General features: G+C 47.0%; 3 protein-coding genes and 2 non-coding genes across 5 annotated transcripts; 1 reads left to right on the top strand and 4 right to left on the bottom strand.

The window, feature by feature from the left end:
* Positions 1 to 10,471: 10,471 nt before the first annotated feature.
* Positions 10,472 to 14,868, bottom strand: LOC136552757 (small ribosomal subunit protein uS4y-like). The gene is made up of 3 exons (XM_066544324.1): positions 14,719 to 14,868; positions 13,688 to 14,069; positions 10,472 to 10,823 (listed from the first exon to the last, which is right to left on the bottom strand). The coding sequence occupies exons 1-3, from the start codon at positions 14,744 to 14,746 to the stop codon at positions 10,649 to 10,651; spliced, it is 585 nt and encodes a 194-aa protein (XP_066400421.1). The 5' UTR covers positions 14,747 to 14,868; the 3' UTR covers positions 10,472 to 10,648.
* Positions 11,249 to 11,336, bottom strand: LOC136553113 (small nucleolar RNA Z162). Its single transcript, XR_010783021.1, has one exon. It is a non-coding gene; the product is annotated as a small nucleolar RNA Z162 (small nucleolar RNA).
* LOC136553111 (small nucleolar RNA Z161/Z228) lies at positions 13,318 to 13,408 on the bottom strand. Its single transcript, XR_010783019.1, has one exon. It is a non-coding gene; the product is annotated as a small nucleolar RNA Z161/Z228 (small nucleolar RNA).
* Positions 14,869 to 15,073: 205 nt separating the features above from the next.
* Positions 15,074 to 16,871, top strand: LOC136552758 (pentatricopeptide repeat-containing protein At1g26900, mitochondrial-like). The gene has a single exon (XM_066544325.1). It carries the CDS (start codon positions 15,133 to 15,135, stop codon positions 16,789 to 16,791), a length of 1,659 nt encoding a protein of 552 aa, XP_066400422.1. The 5' UTR covers positions 15,074 to 15,132; the 3' UTR covers positions 16,792 to 16,871.
* A 136-nt stretch (positions 16,872 to 17,007) lies between these two features.
* Positions 17,008 to 20,071, bottom strand: LOC136552759 (transcription factor BHLH062-like). Its single transcript, XM_066544326.1, has 5 exons — positions 19,778 to 20,071; positions 19,569 to 19,671; positions 18,486 to 18,604; positions 17,943 to 18,070; positions 17,008 to 17,684 (listed from the first exon to the last, which is right to left on the bottom strand). Exons 2-5 carry the CDS (start codon positions 19,637 to 19,639, stop codon positions 17,202 to 17,204), a joined length of 801 nt encoding a protein of 266 aa, XP_066400423.1. The 5' UTR covers positions 19,640 to 19,671; positions 19,778 to 20,071; the 3' UTR covers positions 17,008 to 17,201.
* Positions 20,072 to 20,323: the final 252 nt, after the last annotated feature.

The following is a 20,323-nucleotide window of genomic DNA, read 5'->3' on the forward strand; positions in this document are numbered from 1 at the left end:
GTCAATACTAGAATAGCATAAGAGCTACCCAAACTTCTCTCGTTATGCGGGATACAAAAACATATGAGTCATCACAAAACTTCTCCCGCCATGCAGGATGGACTAGCATAACTACTATGCCAAAACTTCTCCCCATGCGGGATACATCTATACGAAAATTTAGTCATGACGACTAAAATATTCACTTATACTTTATTTTCCAATTAAATATTCCCGTTAGTTTTAATTTAATAAAAAAATTAGTAAACTAACAAAAACTATCGTGAATTGGCTAGACTCAAGCCTTTTCATTCACATACCCCAGCATTGCAGCCCATTGGCATGCAGCCGAGTGATCTCGTTGGTTAAAATAAAACATACAATATGCTTCTGCATTAATTCTACATCATCATTGGGCAAAAAATTGAATTAATGTATAAAACTCATAAATTAACTTGAAATCCATATAACTACTCTTCAAAATTAAATTCTCCCGTTGGTTTAAATTTAATTAGAAGATAATCAACATCATTGCAGCGAAAACTTGATAATGAAATACATTCTTTTAGTTCAGAAGCATTTCTCGGTTCTTATCTACTCTCTGAAAAATTGACCATGTTGGTGTAAAATTTATCAGAGATTTAAACCTCAAACTTGAACTCATTATAATATTGTCATCATCAACGTTGGTCAGAAAATGACTGTAACACCCCAGGTGTTTGCCACCAGTTAAGCAATGGGTTGAGCTCAAATATGGCATGTTAAGTAGTGATGGAGATGTTAGGTTAAACATATGAAAATGAGTCACCACTTAAACTTGGACCATACACCATTGCTTATATGCTACCCTTTCTAAAAAGTATGCTTGGGAAATGTTGGATGTACTTGTTTCATGTGTCTTGCATCAACATCCATCTATATTGATCACTGAAAAAGTTTCATGAAGTTTGGAATCAAGAAGTCACATGAAATGACAAGTTATGTCCTTGCCGGAATTGTCTTCTTAAGTGAATAGAATTATAGGTCATCAACCAAATCTTGCAACCTTGCCCAAATGACAATAATTAAACTCTACAATAAAAGTCATAAAGGGTTCGTGTTGAGCGGAGAATAAGAAAATACCTCCATCGGTCTAAAACTTGGATTTAAGCTTTACCGTGATGATACTTTGACCTATGTTGACCAATCACTTATAGTGCTTGCATGGAGCTGCACCTTAAATCAAAGTTGAAGTTTGAGTAGAGTAGAACAAACTTTGTTTAATGGTCAAGAGCTAGATCAGCTTTGAAGCAAGTCAAACCGAGCCCTCAAGTTGGAATCCATGGCTGTTTTGGAGCTCAAAAATTTGGCTAAGTCCCTAATGGACTGAAACTGAGATTTCAGTTTTCGTTTACCCTTCTTTGGAGCCTTGTATCTCTCCAACCAGGCCGAATCAGACTTTGATGCTTTAAGAAAAGTTGGAGATGTCGCGTAGATCTACAACTTTTATTAATAGAGTTTTTGCTAACTCGTCGTGGTTTATGAGTTACAGAGGCACGAAATATGGGTTTCAGTGGTATGTTTGAGGTAGAACTGGAAATTTGAAATTGTTGAATAGTGCCGACACCGTTGCCAGCTGCGTGTTGCACTGCTCGCATCGTGTGGCTCCGCTGTGCTGCGCCCGTTCACCACCTCGCCTCCATCTGCTTGAAAGGCCGAGCACTCGCCCTCCTCCCTCCAGTGCTCTCATTTCTCCCTTGCTCTCTGCTGTTTGTGCGTGGCCGCGTCCGCCACGGACGGCCAGCAGAGCTCGCTGCCACTGCCGCTCGCTTCTTCGTCCTCGCAGCCAATCACCGCACAGCCAAGTACGGCAGAGCCTCCACCGCAGCGCGGCCATGGCCCTCCTTCGCAGCCAGCCGGCAAGCCCTAGAGCTCCGCCGCCGTCGTGCAGTCGCCGCTGCGGCCGCCTGTGCACATGGCCGGTCCACCTCAGGCCGCGTCCCGGCCATCCGAGACCACCAGTGGGTGCGTGTGGGGCCCCATGTTCTCAGCTGCCCCTTCTCCGCCACCGGCGAGCCTCCTCCGATCGGCGTCGGTGATTCCGTGTCCTCCTCCTCTGTTTTGCCCCAGTGAAAGACTGCGCGCAACAATTAGAGCAAGTCTGGGGGTCTAAGTGCGAAGCTGTGACTCATTTGAATAGTGCTCTTGAGGACCTCTTCGCTGACGTTTGATTTATATTTTCCGCAGGGTCCTCGATGCAAGATTTAAATTTCCTTTCTCTGATTTTTGCAGATTTGAATGCTCCACTTTGAAAATTCATAGTAATTCATACAAAAATCGTAAAATCGAAAATGAGAACTTTTTCGAATCCTTGTGAAATTGTCTATGCATTAGATCTATAATGTGGCATGTTTTAGTTTAAATATTTTGCTATAAAAATAGATCTATGCAGCTAGGTTCTTGATACTTGCCATGTCTTGTCTTTTTCATAACTGCAGTTTTTATGCTCAAATAAATATGAAATTTTTGTGGACTTCTACTAAGGTGATTGTTGTTGTCTGGTAAAAAGTTCAGAAGTTTAGGATTTATAGTTTAAGAGTTATAAAAATAACAAATACCCTGTATTGCTTTGCTTCTACTCTGAATAGTTTTGCATGTTTGAATTAATTGGCTCAGTTAAGTTATGAATCATGACTTGGTGAAAATATATGAGTTGTGGTACTTTTCTTAAGATTTCCAAAAAGTTAAATATCATAATTTTTGGCTAAGTAGATCTTGAGTTATACTTGCTTAAATCTCTATGGCTGTTTCTGCCCAAAACCAGAGAGGGTTTTCCTTGTTCTTATTGTGGGGCCTTCTTAGTAGTAGAATTAGCTTTAAGTGTTTACAAAAAAGTTGTTTATAATTTGCTAAGATTTCTAAAAAGTCTAGAACCACATTTATTGGACATGTATAACTCCATTTATAGCTGTTTAAAGTGACATGTCAGTTTCTGTCTATGTTTTGGACAGATATGCAATTATTGCATTAGTTGACTCTTCTAACTATAAAATCATCTTAATATAAGAATAACAAAGTTGTAGATAATTCATGTATCTAGCTTCTGTTAAAATTTGGTGGTATTTGGCCTTGTGGTTTGTGAGTTATGCCTGTTTAAAGTTGGGTTTCAGAAATGGCTGCTTTCTGTCAATTGTGGACTAGTTTCTGTAAATGGGTATAATTGACTTAGTTAACCTGAGAATCATGCTAAGAGGATTAAAGATGAATTGTAGAAAATTCCATAAGCTTTCTAGATTGTCTTGTTGCATGTCTTTTGGATTAGTACAACTCCTGTTATGAGTAAAATTAGCTGCTGCTGTTTGCAGCCTTGACTCTATGATTGCCGTGAATACCTGGTTTGTCTTGAATGCTTATGTGATGTATCTTGTGTTATCATTCATCACATTCATACATATGCATCTTGCATCTCATCTAGGTGCACTAGATGAACCACGTGAAGAACATGATGTTGGAGCCGAACCCGAAGACGATGTATGGAGGATCTATCCCGAAGATGGAAGGACTAAGCAAGTGCTAGGACCGGAGATGTCACCATGACGATGCAAGCTAACAGAACTGACTTGTGTCGGATCCCAGGCAAGCCCCGGAGCATTCTAAGTCTCCTACTTTATAAAAGCAATTCTTTCTATATATGAGTTATATATTGTTGCATTAAGTGGTAGGAGTTGATTGAAACCGTTGATACATTTATTACTATCCTTGCCTACCTTATTACCTTTTTACCCTGTTAGGTCGAGATCGAATAACTGCTTAGCCTTGCTTAGACCGGTAGCGATCGGTGATTTTTGATCACCTACATTTATAGGGGGTTATTGAAAGAATTTAGCTATGGAAAGAATGATATCCTGGAATTAACCATGTGCGATGGATAATTAGAGACCGGACGGAAAAAGTTGGAGGCAACCAGACAGGATTCTAGGGTGCTGTTAGTTTTCGTCTGTGTCGATTAAGGACCGACCGTTGTTGGGCCTCGGGTCATGTTGAACGTATGCCTTACATTTAGCTGGCCGAATAAAGTACCTTTCGACCGCGAAGCTGGGAGATTATTCGGGCCGAGTAGATTGTCCGCGGCGCACTATACCGGAGCAGGTGTGGTAGGACACGGGGGCGCGATGATAAGACCGAAAGGCAGTCGGTCGGCCCCCGGGTACATGTGGTTCCTGGCAAACTCAAGATTCCTGGATAGTTGACTCGGTGACCGATACCTCACTTTAGCGGGTGAGTGAGGTTTGTGTAAGGAATAAATCACCAGCTCGTTAGGAATCGATTCGAATCGCCATCGCTCCTGGATAGTGAGCACTTGACTCGAGTTACGACATCGTAGTAATTATTATGGAACAATGATGGTTATCTAGATGGTATGGGATATGCTAAATCTAAATTAGTAACTGGATGTTATTGGTTAATCAAGTGATTGCTATAGCACAGGTGCTTACCTAGATGGATAGGTCATAATAAAGATGATGCAAAGTACTTAAAATGGTTTCTTCATGATAGCTTATGCTTTTCGCAAACGAGTCAGCTCGCCCACTAAAGAAAGCCTTGCATGATCCTTGGTGTCATTTGTTTTGATTTCTGATGGGTAAGTCTGGCTGAGTACATTCGAGTACTCAGGGTTTATCCCACCTTGTTGCAGGTGAAGTTCTCAACCTGTTGCTGATGGTGGCTAACCGTTGGTGGGCTCGATGATTCTATACTTACTTCTCATCTATATGCTTTTGTCGGATGATGTCACTTATGCTAGCGATATATTTGGAACTTATATTAATGTAATCATTTGAAAGCTATGTTGTTTTCACTAAGCGGTTTTGAAACCCAAACTTGTACTATTATTTGTGAATCCATTTGTAATATTATTTTTCGCTGCAACCCTGCGTATGTGATGTGTATTTGCTTAATCACGCGATCTTGGTTGTGATGTTGATTTACCGAGGTCTTTTGGGACACTCGGCGGACTACCGGGTTTATATGAGTGAAAGTATACGCGTGTCAACGTGTTAGCGGGGACAGCCGTACTTGATCTTGTATAAATTGGACGGTTCTGTCACAATGACAATATCATAATCTGACTTAAACAAAACGAACTACTCCTCTAATTTAAATCTTTCCATTGGTTTTAATTTAATTAGAGGATAAACATAATCATAATTTACTAAATATAACTGTCTTCGAATTAAATTCTCCCGTTGGTTCGAATTTAATTACAAGATTATCAACATTAAACTTTGCAGCGGAAACTTAAACATAATTGGTGAATTTTACCCACAGGAAAATTCTCTTTACTAATTTTCTTTGAGCCATTAATCAATTTCTAGAAAAAAAATACGAAATTCACTGGAAAAGAAAAAAGAAAAAAGAAATACGGCCTGGCCTACACTTGCGCTAGCCCACACGGCGCAACCAGGCCACAACTTAGGCCTAGGCCAGCAAAGCCTCTTCCCGCCTGGGCTGAATCTGGCCTAGCGTTTCCTGGCCGTTCATCACGATGGACGGCTCCACGTCGATCTTGTGCGAGCAAAACCACTCGGCGCTGGCCGGATCCCGAACCCTAGCCCATTCTTTCTTCCTCCAACTCTCTCTCTCTCTCAGCACTGCCACAGCAAGAGCCGAGCGGCAGAGAGGAGTGGAGGCGCCCGGTGCTCGCCCGCGCTTATCCGCACCGCCGAGGGGCTGCTCGCCGGGGCACGCGTGCGGCCAAGGCTGTGTGCGGCCTCATCGAGCTGCCTCACTGTGGTGCATGGAAAAGAGCCACGATGTTGTGCAGCGGCGAGTGAGAGCGCACGGCGGTAAGCTGTGGTACTTCCTAGAGTTAATCCAGTAAGTCAAACTCCCCCAACCCCTTCTGCTTCTCTCTTCTCAGAGTTGGTTTGGTCTAGGGTTAGGATTAGGGTTAGGGTTAGGGTCAACCCTTCTGCCACAGTTCTTCTTCCCCGAATCCATCTATGTGAGTTAGGGTTCGGGTTTGGGTTGATCCGAAACGGCCGAATCGAACCATCTTTATTCTGTTATTCTTCCCCTTCTAGGGTTAAGGTTTAGAACCCTCTGCTTCGATCCAAATCGGATCTTTCTCATCTTCTTCTAATTCTTTGTCTCTTCAATTTCTTTTTAATTTTCTACCCCACACTCGATCTACACACCAGATCGTGCTTTGATACCCTTATTAGTTTCTTAGGATCATCTAGGTGTAGATTAGAGGGAGAAACCGATACTAGTTAACTTAAAACGATCTTGAACATGAATCGTTAGAGGGAGATAGAGAGAGAGAGAGGCCCATACCTTCGGGCTTGGTAGAGGAGGAAGTAGCCACCATGGCAGCAGGTACATAGTGCGGGCGGTGAAGTCTGGCACAGTGGTGGCTATGCAGAGGCAACGGTGAAGTCGGTGGCGACTTCCTGTCGCTGGCTGCACCCCCTCTCTAGATCGGTTAGGGTTAGGAAGTAGGTGGGGCGTCTGATGGCTTAGGTGAACATCATGCGTTGTGCCCCGGCCCCCACCTCCCTTTTATGGTGTTGTGCGATGGGAGGCCACCAACCATGGAGCGGTTGGGCGCCCTCGATCAGGGCATGGATCCAAGGGCCCAATTGATGGAGATCAAACTAACACACCTCCCTTTCTATTTCTCGTCGAGTAGGGGCCAAAACCCAAGGACCAAAATAGAATGGAACGAACAGCAATTCGTGGCAAATTCCTCCCCCTTTGTTTCTCGACGAACAGGGCAAGAACAACCAGAAAGCAACAGCGATTCTTGAGGCAAGAACATGATGCGCAAAATAGAATGGAACGAAGACCAGTTCGCCGTGAATTCATCACCTCCCTTCTTTCTCACGGAGCATGTGTAAGGACAACACCAGAAGGCAACAACGATTCGCGAGTGAAGAACACGACAGGCAAAACACAATGAACAAACAGCAATCCACGTGAATTCTTTGCCCTTTCTTTCTCGGCGAGGAGGGCAAGAACAACCGGAAGACAACAGCGATTCGCGAGCCAAGAACACGACGTGCAAAATAGAATGCAACGAAAGTTCACCACAAATTGACCTCCCTTCTTTCTCACCTAGTAGGTACACAAACAACACCGGAAGCCAACAACAATTGCGGGTCAAGAACACGACGGCTGATACAGAATAAAGAAACAGCAATTCGTGCGAACTCCCCTCTCTTTCTTGCTCCGCGAGCAGGGCAAGAACAACCGAACGCCAACCGCAATTTGCAAGGCAAGAACACGACGACCACAAATTCAACGTGAATTGTGAATTCCTCTCCCACCAGGCAAGAACACGACGACCAAAAGAGCAATGAACACGACCGGCAAAAAAACAACAAGAGAGAAGAAGAGCAAGAACGGCGAAGAAGAAGGCCGGAGGTAGGGGAAAGCACCTGTCTGGAACGCCATAGGCCAGAGAGGATGATGGGACGCGCACGCGTCGAAATGGCACTGGCCGGAGGTGGGCGAGCCATCTTCACCGGAGAAGAGAGCTTCGGGTCGCTAGAGAGGAAGAAGGCTTCGGGGGGTATCTTCGGGTTTTCCCGTGAGGTTTGAGAGGGAGCCAGGGAGGGAAAACAGGGGTTGGGTTTGGCGTTCTGTCTGGGCTGCGGCTTTTGTGTTGCGACAAACCGTCTTTCCCTAGAGAGAGGCTGAGGCAGCGGCCTGAACTGAAAGGATGGAAGGCCTAGAATGGAGCCATCAATATTTATGTTCGTTCTCCCAGTTTGGTTTGGTTCCTGTCCTAAATGGTTTTTCTTTTTTAGAATATATAAGCAATGGATGGTTTTCTTTAGTCAGTGACCTGAAGACCGCAAGAGGCATCCTGATGTTGAATGGCTTGTGTACCATCAGGCTTTGACTTGAAAACCGCAACAGAGGTATTCTTTTTTTTAAGTAATAGCAGGAGCTCTGCCTTTTAATTAAGAAGAATAGAATTGGCTTAGTTTCTAAGAAAAACCAGGCCTAAAAACCTTATATAGGCATAGATTAAAACACAGAAAATACCCACAACACCAGAACATCATAGCCCTGACGACTAACACACAGAGGTAACACAAAATGCCAACGACGCCCACCACGTGTCCTTAGTGCCGAACTGACCACAAGCCGCAAAAAGCAGCTCTGGCTTCCTATGGTGAACAACAGCCAAACGCTTTGACCTCCTCCCATCATCCAGTATATTCGACAAGATCATGTACCGAGTCTCACCTTACGCCGTGCAACAGAGGCATTCAGTATCTACAACCTGCATACTATGAACAATTGCTGCATAATAGAAGCAATTGATGTAGTTTCGTATGCAGAAACTGAAATTGTACTCCATGAAGTGGTTCCGCATTTATCTTTGGATTAGTTGGATACATGCCATTATAAATGTCACGCTTTGAAAATATACTATTACTATTCGTGATATTGAAAGTGTACCATTATAATTTTACATGTCTTCAAAATATACCACTGCTTACCCCAACTCATTTATTTGAATTTTTAGACCAAATTGCCCTCTTCCTCCTCCTTGCTCCCTCTCTTTTTTACGAGCTCGACACAGCCATGCATGGCCGGGGGCATGCAGCGCCGCACCTCGCTCGTGTGCGCCGGCTTCGCAGCACCTTGCTCGTCGACCCACCGCTGCAGCAGCGCCGGCACGGCAGCCCTGCGCCTCCCACTGCTCACCGGTTCACCACCATGGCGCATCCGCGACTTGCCGGCACGTCGCCCTGCCCCTGGACGGCGCGCTCCAGCTCGTCCCTGCGGCACGCAGCACAGAGCCTCGAACGTTTCAGCAACGGACTCTCTCCAGCTCCAAGCTTCCAACGCGGCCAGCCGCTTCAGCAACAAGCCCGAGAAAGAAGCAGCCGCATCCATGGCTGTGCTGGTCGCGAGGCAGGAGTGCGAGCTGCAGTGGTACAGCCGGAGCACCTGTGGGCACATCGTGGTGCGCTTTCGGCTTCGTCAACCACTCTCCTATGGCCACGTCATGGAAGACGTCGGTAAGCCGGTCATACTCCTTGGCCACCGCTGTTTCTTCCTCGTTCTGACAGTGCCTTTCAATGTCGCCGTAGCCGCTGCAAATCCATGGAAGAAGGATGCAACCGATGTCAGAACGAGGAAGAAGGATGCATAGCGTAGCGGGCATCCCGCCTTGTTGCTATTGCTCCGCAAATCGTCGTGCTTCCCTCCCCTAAGCGCATGCAGCCGCAAGGGGCATCCATCCTCGGAGAAGGCCGGAGCGATCTGCCGGCTGCCCTGATGGCTGACGATGGTCAGGCCACTGATACAGTCCACTGAGTCCAGCAAGGCAGTTTTGGCAGTGGCACCCGACTCGAAGGCAGGCGGCGCGGTGGCGGTTGAGTTGGAGCACGTGCACAGGACACTTGGCCGTCCACCGAGCTGAGCTCATGCATAGATAGGCTCGTAAAGCTCGGGATCTAGCAGGATCTCGCCGGTGAAGGGGTTGAGCAGCAGGGGCCCCGCGGCGCGCCTGGGCGTCGCCCACGACGAGGGCGAGCCACCCATCTCGCGAGGCGCCGACGCAGTGGTGAGCTGTGGCGCTGATCCTAGTTCACAGGCGCAGACCGCCGTGCGGGAGCCTGGCCAGAGCCGCCGCCGCCGCGCGTGGAGGGAGCAGAGCAGGCTCGTCGGAGAGGAGGACAGCGCGGAGCCGCGAGAGCGGCGACGGGAGCACGGAGCGCCACGCGCCTCTGACGGAACGCGCGGGGATCGCAGAGCAAGTTGAACCTCTGCCGACCGGCGGCGCTTGCATCGCCGTCAAGCGTCGAGGCCGGAGAAGAGATCTGGGACGGGTTTGCCAGTTTACTTGGTATAATAGTTGGTTCTAAACCGTTTTGAGGCCAACCCGTTTCGAAGACGGGGCAGATTGGGTTCACCGGTTAGCTGGTTTCAACCTAACCCGTGAACCGGCCTAGACAACATGATCTGAAGAGCAGCATACACGGAGAAATTTTCTGATGCTCAACATGGCCATCCACCCAGCATAGTCGTCTAACAAAACGAAAACTAATGTACTGTTTGGTTTCGTAATTTTGAGATGTTACCTATTCACAGAGTAATCTGAGTCTGTTAAATTTGTTTGGTTGCACTTGCGCAATCAGGTCCCGTGTAATCAGGTCCGAGGCTAGTGCAATTGTGCAAATCCAGCGCTAACCGTTACCACAGCTCCGCGGGCTGTAGGCGAACCTGAATACCTTATACGATCTTGCGTGGAACCAAACAAAAATGCAAACCGATTATCTACGATCTTGCGTAGAACCAAACAAAATGCAAACTGATTATCCTGTAATCATTGCCCCATGGATCTCATGCCATTTACGTTTGCGGTATCATTTTATGAATCAAACAGCACCTGAGAAGGAGAAGTTGGAATACCAACTTGATTCAGACATTCAGTGTTAAACATAGGATGCCAGACGAGCAAATAGCCACGCAAACCAGAATACACAATTCATGGTGTCCAGATATTGTGCCAATGCTTGAAATTAAACAAGAGTGTCAGTAGTGTGCTGCAGAATTGTCTACCATCGTAGGATTTCTGAATTCATCAAGACCACAAAAACTCAGGCACAACACCTAAAGTGTCCATCTCACACTTCAACCAATTGCTGTTGCAAAATCCTACATGGCACTACTCATCGTCCTCCTCACCATCACCGCCACCGCCTGAGGCCTTCTTCTGGTTCTTCCGCTTCACCCTTCCAGCAGGACCGCCGCCGAGAGGGCTGGTGAGGGAGAAGTCGATGTGCTTCTCTGATTCGACCCTGACCATGAACGAGGGGATGTTGACAAGCTGCCTTCCCACCCTGTGAAAATACAATGTTAGATCAAGGAGAAAAAAGGTTGTAAATTCAAGTTGCTAAACTGAGCTTGTTTGTCAATCTACCAAGCTATGACAAGGATTTAAAGCATCCCCATGATAACAGTTAACAAATAGTTTGGTCTTTTTCATAAGCACAACAGGACTAATTCAGTGATACATGTCACAAAACATCACATTCCCTAAAACAGATACATGCAAGGCACTCTATTTTACTAGAACAGGCAAAGCAATGAATTGTCTACACTAACCACATGAATGAAAGTTACGACCGAGTCTGACAGGTTTGAGCATGGCCAGAACAAGACACTCCAAATTAATTAGAAACCAAAGAATCTGAAGGAAATATGACAACATAATCACACATTGAATGGACAAAAGAAACAGAAACATGTTACTTGAACATCCAATGGGGCACTCAGAATGAAAAGGATAAAAGAATCATTGACCATCTGGCCTCGGAGATACATTAGCAAAATTAACTCCTCATTGTGCCCAACAAAACATAGAAATACATGCATATACATCCGAAGCAACATGGCAGGATGCAACCAAATTTTTTTTTGCAAAAGTACAGGGAGCTAATGGACTTGTGATCCAGATGATTGAACCGAATTTTCAATATAATAAAATTTGTAACCATAGTTTTCAAGGCGACAAGGTGAGACGTGGCGAGCCACTCATTTGAGTCGCCTAGGCGATCATAAGGCGAGGCAAGGCGACGCCATATGTTCAAGGCAGGAGAATGGAGAAGGGGTAAAAAAGAAAAATGAAAAAGTAAAAGAAGAAGGACAAGGAACATAAAAGGCCCAGTCGCAGACAGCCCATAAAAGCCCTCCCCAACTATCCTGAACTATCTAGGGCTGCCACTGCTCCTCTCCAAGTGCTTCTTCTCCCTCTCGAACACCTTCTCAGTATCCACTGCTGGAGCCGCCTCCTTCCAGATCTCCTCTCCCCTTCCTCACTGCTGCTGTCGCCCCCTGTTAGATCTCCCCTCCCCTTCCTCACTGCTGCTGCCGCCCTCCTTCTAGATCCCTGTGCGAGATCCCCTGTTGTTGCCATTCAAGAGCCCCTCCCAGATCTGCTGGGGAGCAGAGCGGGCGGGGATGGGAGCAGAGCTGATGGGGATGGGAGGAGAGATTAGTGGTTAGCCTTGCCTGGTCCTCCTCCAGTTCTTCCTATGTCTCCTCCCTCCCCTGCTCCCTCATTTTGCTGGTTTTGGTCGTGGCGTCGAGGACAACCAGACTTTTTTCAGCGCCTGGACGACTAGGCGATGACTAGGCGACGACTTAAAAACTATGTTTGTTACCCTTAACAAGAAACCTAAAAAAAGGGCGTACCCAGTGCAGAGAGCTCCCGCTCTGTGCGGGGTCTAGAGAAGGGTGTTAGTGGCAAGCCTTACCCTCGCCTGTGCAATGCGAGGAGATCGCGACTCGAACCCGGGACCTTCCTGTCACAGGCAGTAAGACTCTACAGCTTGCACCAGGCTTAACAAGAAACCTACATTAACAAATAAAAAATGAAGGATGAAAGGCTGTTAAAACAATATACTGTATCACAGACTCCAAACGTTATGGCGGGAGTAAATAGGAAACTAGAGTTATGACGACAGACCCTTGAGTCTAAAGGTTTTAGATTGAGCAAAACTAAAACCGAATACATGAGATGCGACTTTGGCAGAGTTGTACAGGAAGAGGGAGATGTGAGTTTGGAAGGTCAAGTAGTGGCTAAGAAGGATACATTTCGGTATCTGGGATCGATGCTACAGAGGGATGGAGATATTGATGCGGACGATGGAGATATTGATGCGGACGTTAGCCATAGAATCAAAGTAGGGTGGATCAAGTGGCGACAAGCTTCTGGCATTCTCTGTGACAAGAGGGTACCACAAAAGCTAAAAGGCAAGTTCTATAGAACAACGATTAGACCGGCTATGTTGTATGGAGCAGAATGTTGGCCTACAAAGATTCGACATGTTCAACAACTGAGTGTTGCTGAAATGCGTATGTTGCGATGGATTTGCGGCCACACAAGAATAGACCGAGTTCGGAACGATGATATACGCGATCGCCTAGAGGTAGCACCAATTGAAGAAAAGCTTGTCCAACATCGGTTGAGGTGATTTGGCCAAGTTCAAAGGAGACCTCCAGAGGCACCAGTGCATTGTGGATATACCTAGAGATCTATGTTTGAATAGGAGTACTTAGAAAACAGCTATTGAAGTGCCGAACCGTGACTTTGGGCTCTTGGTGGGTTTCAACTCTAGCCTACCCCAACTTGCTTAGGACTGAAAGGCTATGTTGTTGTTGTTGTTGTACAGACTCCAAACATTCACTGTCTTGTCATCAGGATTACTCATTTTTACACTGGGGAAGACAGAGCAAGGACCTCACTACAGTAAACACGAACCATAGAGAGAAGGCAAGGGTCACACAAAACTATTCATTATGGTAGCAGGTAAAAGAATAAAATGTAACCAAGGGCATCAGAGAAACATGACTGCAACATTACACACAAAGTGTCTCAGACGACCGTCGTGAGAATTGCACATGGTTTTTCATCATATGGCCCATCCAAGATCAAGTGCGGCTTTACAACTAACATACAACCAGCAGAGCAAAACATGAAGAAATTGGGCGCAAACTGGAACAGTATATTGCAAATTCATAACTAACATTGGAAATGTTCAAGGAATGCCACAACTCCAAGGAAAAGAAGACATCTATATACAAAGAAAACCTAGGAACTGCTCAGACCCACAATTACCAACTTTCACTCTTTGTGAGCATTTTACGATACATCTGAAATTGATGCACAATTGGGGGGGTCAGGAGCATATAATAAACAAACCTGATGTGGCGCTGCCTGATGAGGACACGAGCATGGTGGATGGACTTGGCCATGCCATTCTTGAAGACGATGGTCTGGAGGCGGCGCTGGAGGAAGTTCTCAACAGTAAGGGCAAGCACGTAATCGAGCTTGTTCTGTCCCTCACCAAGGAGACCATATCGGTTCATGCGGCGGAGGAGCGCCTCACCCTCAAAGATACGGCGTGGGTTCTTCTCATCCAGGGTGAGCAGCTCCCTGGCTGCATTTCTGATTCGGCTCAGGGCATACTGCACGCGCCACAGCTCACGCTTGCACCGCAGCCCATACTCACCAACCAGCTTCAGCTCAGCATCTAGGCGCTCCTTCTCATACGGACGCCTTGGCTTCTTGAAAGTCTTCCCATCTGCAACATGCAACAACATCATAAGCTACTGATAGCACTACAAAAATTAGCTTTGGAAAATAACTGAGATGGTATCTGTAGCAACAAACCTGTCACTATCAGTGAATAAAAGATTTCTGTTCTACTTTCGAGTATTTAAAACACAACTAGAGCCTATACTAAATGGTGCTAATAATCAGCGTCGGGTTGACTGGTTGAGCAATAACAAAAATTGCGACAACTGTCTAAGGACATTGTCTGATACTATTTGCTTTTAAAGAGTACTAAACTAGTACAAAGCTTGTTATTTTGAATTCTGACCTAGCATCAGTTCACCCCTATATACAGACAGTTTTCAAACCACATGCATATCCACACAATCAATTCACCTAAGGGCAATCCACCATACTTTGGGCTTGACGGATCAAAGCAAAGCCGAAAGGTATTGTTCGACCATCCGAAATGTTACTATTAAGCGTATCCCAAAGGAATATTCATCACTATATATACTGCACATGGTAAGCATTTCCCCAACACTACTGGTGGAATAATCTAGAGAACCTCAAGGAAATAACAGACAGCACGAGCTGGATCGATCTAGATATCTACTGTACGTCTATGGAAGTCACAAGGCAACACGCATACAATGCAGTGGAAGAGGGGATCTTACAGTTGCGGTAGAAGCTAACATGCACCATGGCTGCCGCGGCAGGGTGGCGCGGTTGGTCGTCGAGGTGCCGCCGCTGGTCGTCGAGGTGCCGCCGCCGGAGGAAGTGTGAGAGACGGAGGCGGGGGTGGAAGACGAGATCTTATAAGGGATGTAAACCCTAGCTTTGATTAGATGGGCCGGGTTTCAATAAATTCTGTCTGTTCACTTATGTAAGTGTCATCGGCCCGGTCTGTGTTGCTATGGGCCTTTTCCGCTAGATGGGCACCCCGAACGCGGCTCACAGCCCACGTTCTGTCTGCTTTGGCGACACGCGCACGCGCGCCTGCCGAACAGTCTGACGTCTCCACGACGAACTCATGCGACCGAGCCGGCGAGGCCGAGCTCGTGCCCTCCCGCCTAACCCAACCGAGAGCAATGCCGCCGCGGAAGCCGCTGACGGCGCTGCTCAAGTCGGCGACGCGGCCGGGGCACCTGCTCCAGCTCCACGCCTTGATGCTGAAATGTTCCCACTTCCCGCACCACGCCTTCCCCACCGCCAGGCTCCTCGCCTCCCCGCTCGCGCCGCTCCCCTACGCGCTCTCCCTCTTCGCCGCCGTCCCGCGGCCCACGCTCTTCCACCACACCGCCGTCCTCCGCGCGCTCTCCTCGTGCCCCTCCGCGGCTTCCCTCTCCGCGTCCCTCTCGGTCCTCACCTCCGCGCGGACGCGCCTTCCCGAGCTCGACGAGTTCGCGTTCCAGCCGCTGCTCGCGCTCTGCGCGAAAATCCCCAATGACGCCGAGGCAGCTTCGGTTGGCAAGCAGGTGCACACGCTCGTGCTGCGGTACGGGTTCCTGGACATTGTGAGCCTTCGGAATGTGCTGTGCCACTTTTACTGCAGCAGTGCGAACATGGCGGACGCGCGGAGGATGTTCGAGGAAATGCCTGAGAAGGACGCTGTGTCGTGGAACACCATGATTGGGGGCTATATCATGCTGGGGGATGTGGGCACAGCTTTGCAGATGTTCACCGCGATGAGGTGGTCTGGATTGGATGTCAATGTGACAGCGGTGATCACCTTGATTGGGTGTGGCTGGCAAGGGGAGTCAGTGCATGGCTTCTGTGTTAAGGCAGGGCTCTGTGGCGATGTTAAGGTTGCGGCAGCAATGGTGGGGATGTACGTGAGGGAGCGCAGCGTTGAGTGTGCAAGCAAGGTGTTTCATGAGACAGCTAGACCAGACTTGGTGCTGTGTAATTGTATGGTGGATGGCTATGCAAAGGCAGGGCAGATTCAGGAGGCGATGGACATGATTGACGGAATGGGACGGCACGGGATGAGACTTAGTTCAGGGACGCTTGTGGGTGTACTCTCTGCGTGTGGAGCATCTGGGGCATTGGCAGCCGGTCGTTCTGTCCATGAGCTTGCTGAAGATGCACGGCTTGAGATTGACAGCACGCTCGGGACAGCCCTCATGGACATGTACTTCAAGTGTGGGTGCCCCAGCGAGGCAGCTGCAGTCTTCGATGCAATACGAGATAGGGACGTGAAGGCATGGACAGCGATGATCATGGGATTCGGAGTTAATGGGCAGACAGGCTCTGCCATCTCCTTGTTCTGCAGGATGGAGGACGACGGTGTGGCTCCTAACGAGGTCACCTTCTTAGCCCTGCTAACTGCTTGTAGCCATGGCGGGTTGGTGCAGGAAGGGAAAGAATTCCTTGAGACAATGGTGCGGCGATACAGATTGTCTCCAAGCCCTGAGCACTACAGCTGCGTCATTGATCTCCTGGGAAGAGCAGGGCACCTACACGAAGCCTATGAGCTCATACAAAGCGTGTCATCACAGCGTGATGCTACGGCGTGGAGAGTGTTGCTTGCCGCCTGTAGAGTGTATGGCAATGCGAAGCTGGGGAGGATGGTGCAGGCACAGTTGGACGCCATTGGCCACTACCACCCTTCAGATGCCATTCTGCTGTCGAACACATACGCATCAGAAGGCCGGTGGGATGAGATAGCTCAGCTGAGGGATTCAGAAGCGCAGAAAATATCTGCGGAGAAGGAAACAGGCTGCAGCTCCATTATTGTGTCTTGCTGATGTATCCAGAATTGCTGAATTTAAGCAACTAACAACTGAACTCAAGGTGGGATTCCCAGGCAGACTAGCTTTTGATCGGGGTTATCCAACTTGTACAGAACTACATATACATAGAAGAGTGATTAAAATGTTTTCTAGAATCGGGTACTCTTTGAACTCCTGCTTGGTACAAGTACTACAGATGAACTTCGAAGTGAACGAACTAACAAAGATAGATTGCTCCCATAGAAGTAACTAGTTGAAGATTAAGTTCAGGTAATACAGAGTGGAATGATATTTACACATGCAGGCACACAGCAGCACAGGTTTTGAGGTTTCTTTAGCACATCAGCTATAACGGAAACATTAAACTTGAAACTACGAAAACTTTTCAAACTGTGAGCCAGATCTCTCGTTTTCTAATTCAGCTGTTAGCAGTTGCCTACCCCGCCTTCCTCTCTGCTACCAGTAGTGCCACTGCTGCATTGCTCATCTTCCATTCTTGGAAGGACTGGATATACATGTACAGGCAAAGTTGTCACTACTGGTGGGTACCTTGCCTGCGGCCGCATCACATTATTAGAGACCCCCTGGTTTTGTGGTGGCTCAGTATCTTCAGTAGGTGCAGATTCAGGGAATAGCTGTAGCTCCCGCCGTGGGGCAGCATAAGATTGCTCAACGACTGCTGGCTGTTGCAGAGGAAGTGCCATTGTTGCAATGACTTGTGGATGTGCTGAATGTTGCAATGTAAATACTGTGGTCGCAGGATGAGGTGCTGTAAGATTTGATCTAGAAGTGTCATGACTCCAGATAGGGTTGCCTTCTAGCCGCATCCTCAGCTCATTTTGAAGTTCTGAGATTTCACCACGGATCACATTGGTTTCATCCAGTAGTTCATTGTTCTCCAAGGCAACCTGTTTTGTACAACGAAGGAAGCACATATTGAATTACTGACTAGGATATAGCAAATCTTTTCAAGTGCTGCTGTAAGATTTATTTGCTAATATTTGCAAATTCTGAGTACACAAAATTACTACCCACAGATTTTTCTCGTTCATGAATTACTACCTACAGTCTACAGAACATCAAATTAATCAAATTCAAGGACAATTTAATTAAATTCCCCAAGTCGTGATACGTCCGGGTTTCAGAAATGAGAGGAGCACACTTACATAATGAGATTCGTTCTTCAGTGTGTTGTTCTCCTTTCGAAGAGATTCTACTTGTGAAAGTAGATCTTTAAGTATTCGCGTAGTGTCACTTAATATGCATGCCTTCCCGTTGTTCTGCCTATCAGGTTCTGAAAAGAGATGACATTGCTTAGGAAAAATATCAATGTAACTTTGAGCAAAAGTAGAGTAGTAGTAGAGTTGAGGCAAATAATCAATAACCATATATGCATGCAGCACTTGTTGCAAGATGTGTGTATAACAATGTCAAGTGCGTGTTGAATATTATTCCACATAACCACGTAAACATGCTCAACTCTGAAAGTAAGGACTTGGAAATCCAAAACTAAATAGAATCAACAAACAGCAGGCACACAGGTGAGTTGCAAACTACATTGACCAGGACAAAATATATGAAATAAACAGGATGGCACTCCACAAAACAAAACACCATGGATTCTCCAAGGTAAGAAAGAAACATCCTCTATAATGCTGTGCAACCATAAATCATGTTGTTGTAAGTTAAATTTGTAACAGAACACATACCTAGCATGTTTCCCAGCTCGCCGAAGAGATCATTCTGCTTGTCACGCTTACGTTTCTCCCTCTCAGATTTATGCACTTTCTTTGGAGCCTTCTTTTCGCACTTGTTGTTCTGGATAGGCCTGTCAGATGTTCAGCATCAACAATAAATCGTGTCATGCACTTGTAGTAGAAAAGCTTGCTAATTAGTGAGTCATGCTCAAAGAATGTAACAAGCCTCTGTCCCACTCTCTGGTTCTACCTTATCCACAGCGTCGACATTAGAGAAAGCCTAATTTCGTTTGAAGGAATTATCGATTATTTAGCGACAAACATCCACATTTGCTTCCACTAGTTTTGCAGGTACATGGTGCAAAGCATACGGAGCATAATAGGGTGTTTGGTTTGAGGAATCACTCCATCTTAGATGAGGTGGTGCATCATGATTCATGAGTCTATTCCTCGTACTAGTACTAATTATTAGCTTGAGAGAAATGAGGTGATGATGCATCAGCATATTCCATTCCACATACCAAACAAAAAAAAGTGAGGGATGAGTAGATGACGGACTAAGGCCTTGTTTAGTTGGCGATTTTTTTTGGGAAATGGTACTGTAGCACTTTCGTTGTTATTTGGCAATTAGTGTCCAATCATAGTCTAATTAGGCTTAAAAGATTCGTCTCGTGAATTTCGTCTAAACTGTGTAATTAGTTTTATTTTTTATTTATATTTAATGCTTCATGCATGCATCCAAAGATTCGATGTGACGGGAAATCTTGAAAAATTTTGCAAAATTTTGGGAACTAAACAGGCACTAACTCATTCCTCAAACCAAACACCCTATAAGTGTTTCACATGAAGCCTTTTTATCATCATCATTGAATTAAAGAGAGGTTTAAACCAATGTTAGACATTATTCTAAATTATGCGTGCAGAGATCGACAAGAAACACTACTGATCATAAAAGAGGAGTACGGATTCGTGTGTAGCTAGTGTTCTTCCCCTGCAAAGCCCAAAGACCTACTGCGATCAAAGGCGAAAGAAAAACTACAAAATGTATCTGCCGTTTTTCCCCTGATTATTCAGGGGTCACGACCGAAGACTCACCCTTGAACGAGCTTCTCCGCCGGCGCCGTGGTGGCAGCGACGGCGCTATGCGCCCTGTCCCTGGGCACCATGCGTGATCAAGGGACTTGATCCGATACCTTTCCTGCGACAACAAATAAAGAGCTCCGCATCAGTTCCCCACACCCTAACCACAGAGCAACCGAGGGCAAGGGGGGGAAAAGCAAGGACTAGGGTAAAACGACCCTCACCTTCCCGGAACTACCTCGAATCGAGGTCAGGATGAGAGATAGCGGCGCGATGCGGCCAGATTTGAGGGCTCGGTTCAGCTCGGCCCTTTCTTCGATTGCTGGGGAGGACCGAGGAGGATGGATAGGCAGGGAGGAGAGAGGGAGAAGAAAGGGAACGAGGGCGAGTCCCACGGCGGGGCAGGAAGAAGAACCGGGAGCGGAGGGCGGAACTGCGATCTCTGTCTCGCTGATCCGTGGGCCAGGCGGTGGCGTGGCCCGCGTGACGGGGGGAAGGGTAGTTGCCGGGCCCGGTGGGCTAGACGGCGACACGCGCGGGGCGTGTGGGAGGCACCCACCGCTGCTCCGCCCTGGCGCGTGCTCCGCGTGGACGCGGATGGGATGGGATGGGATGACCATGACATGGCCACCACGGCACCACAGCGCCCTACATGTGCCAGTGCCGCACGCCCCAACGCCCTTCTCTCCAGGCCCAAAGAAATGGTTAGATTATTACGCAAGTGTTTTCTTCTAGTATAATTTAATGCGTACTTTGTTTTCAACAGTTCG

Source organism: Miscanthus floridulus, chromosome 4, assembly GCF_019320115.1.
Source record: "Miscanthus floridulus cultivar M001 chromosome 4, ASM1932011v1, whole genome shotgun sequence".
NCBI classification, from domain to species: Eukaryota; Viridiplantae; Streptophyta; class Magnoliopsida; order Poales; family Poaceae; genus Miscanthus; species Miscanthus floridulus.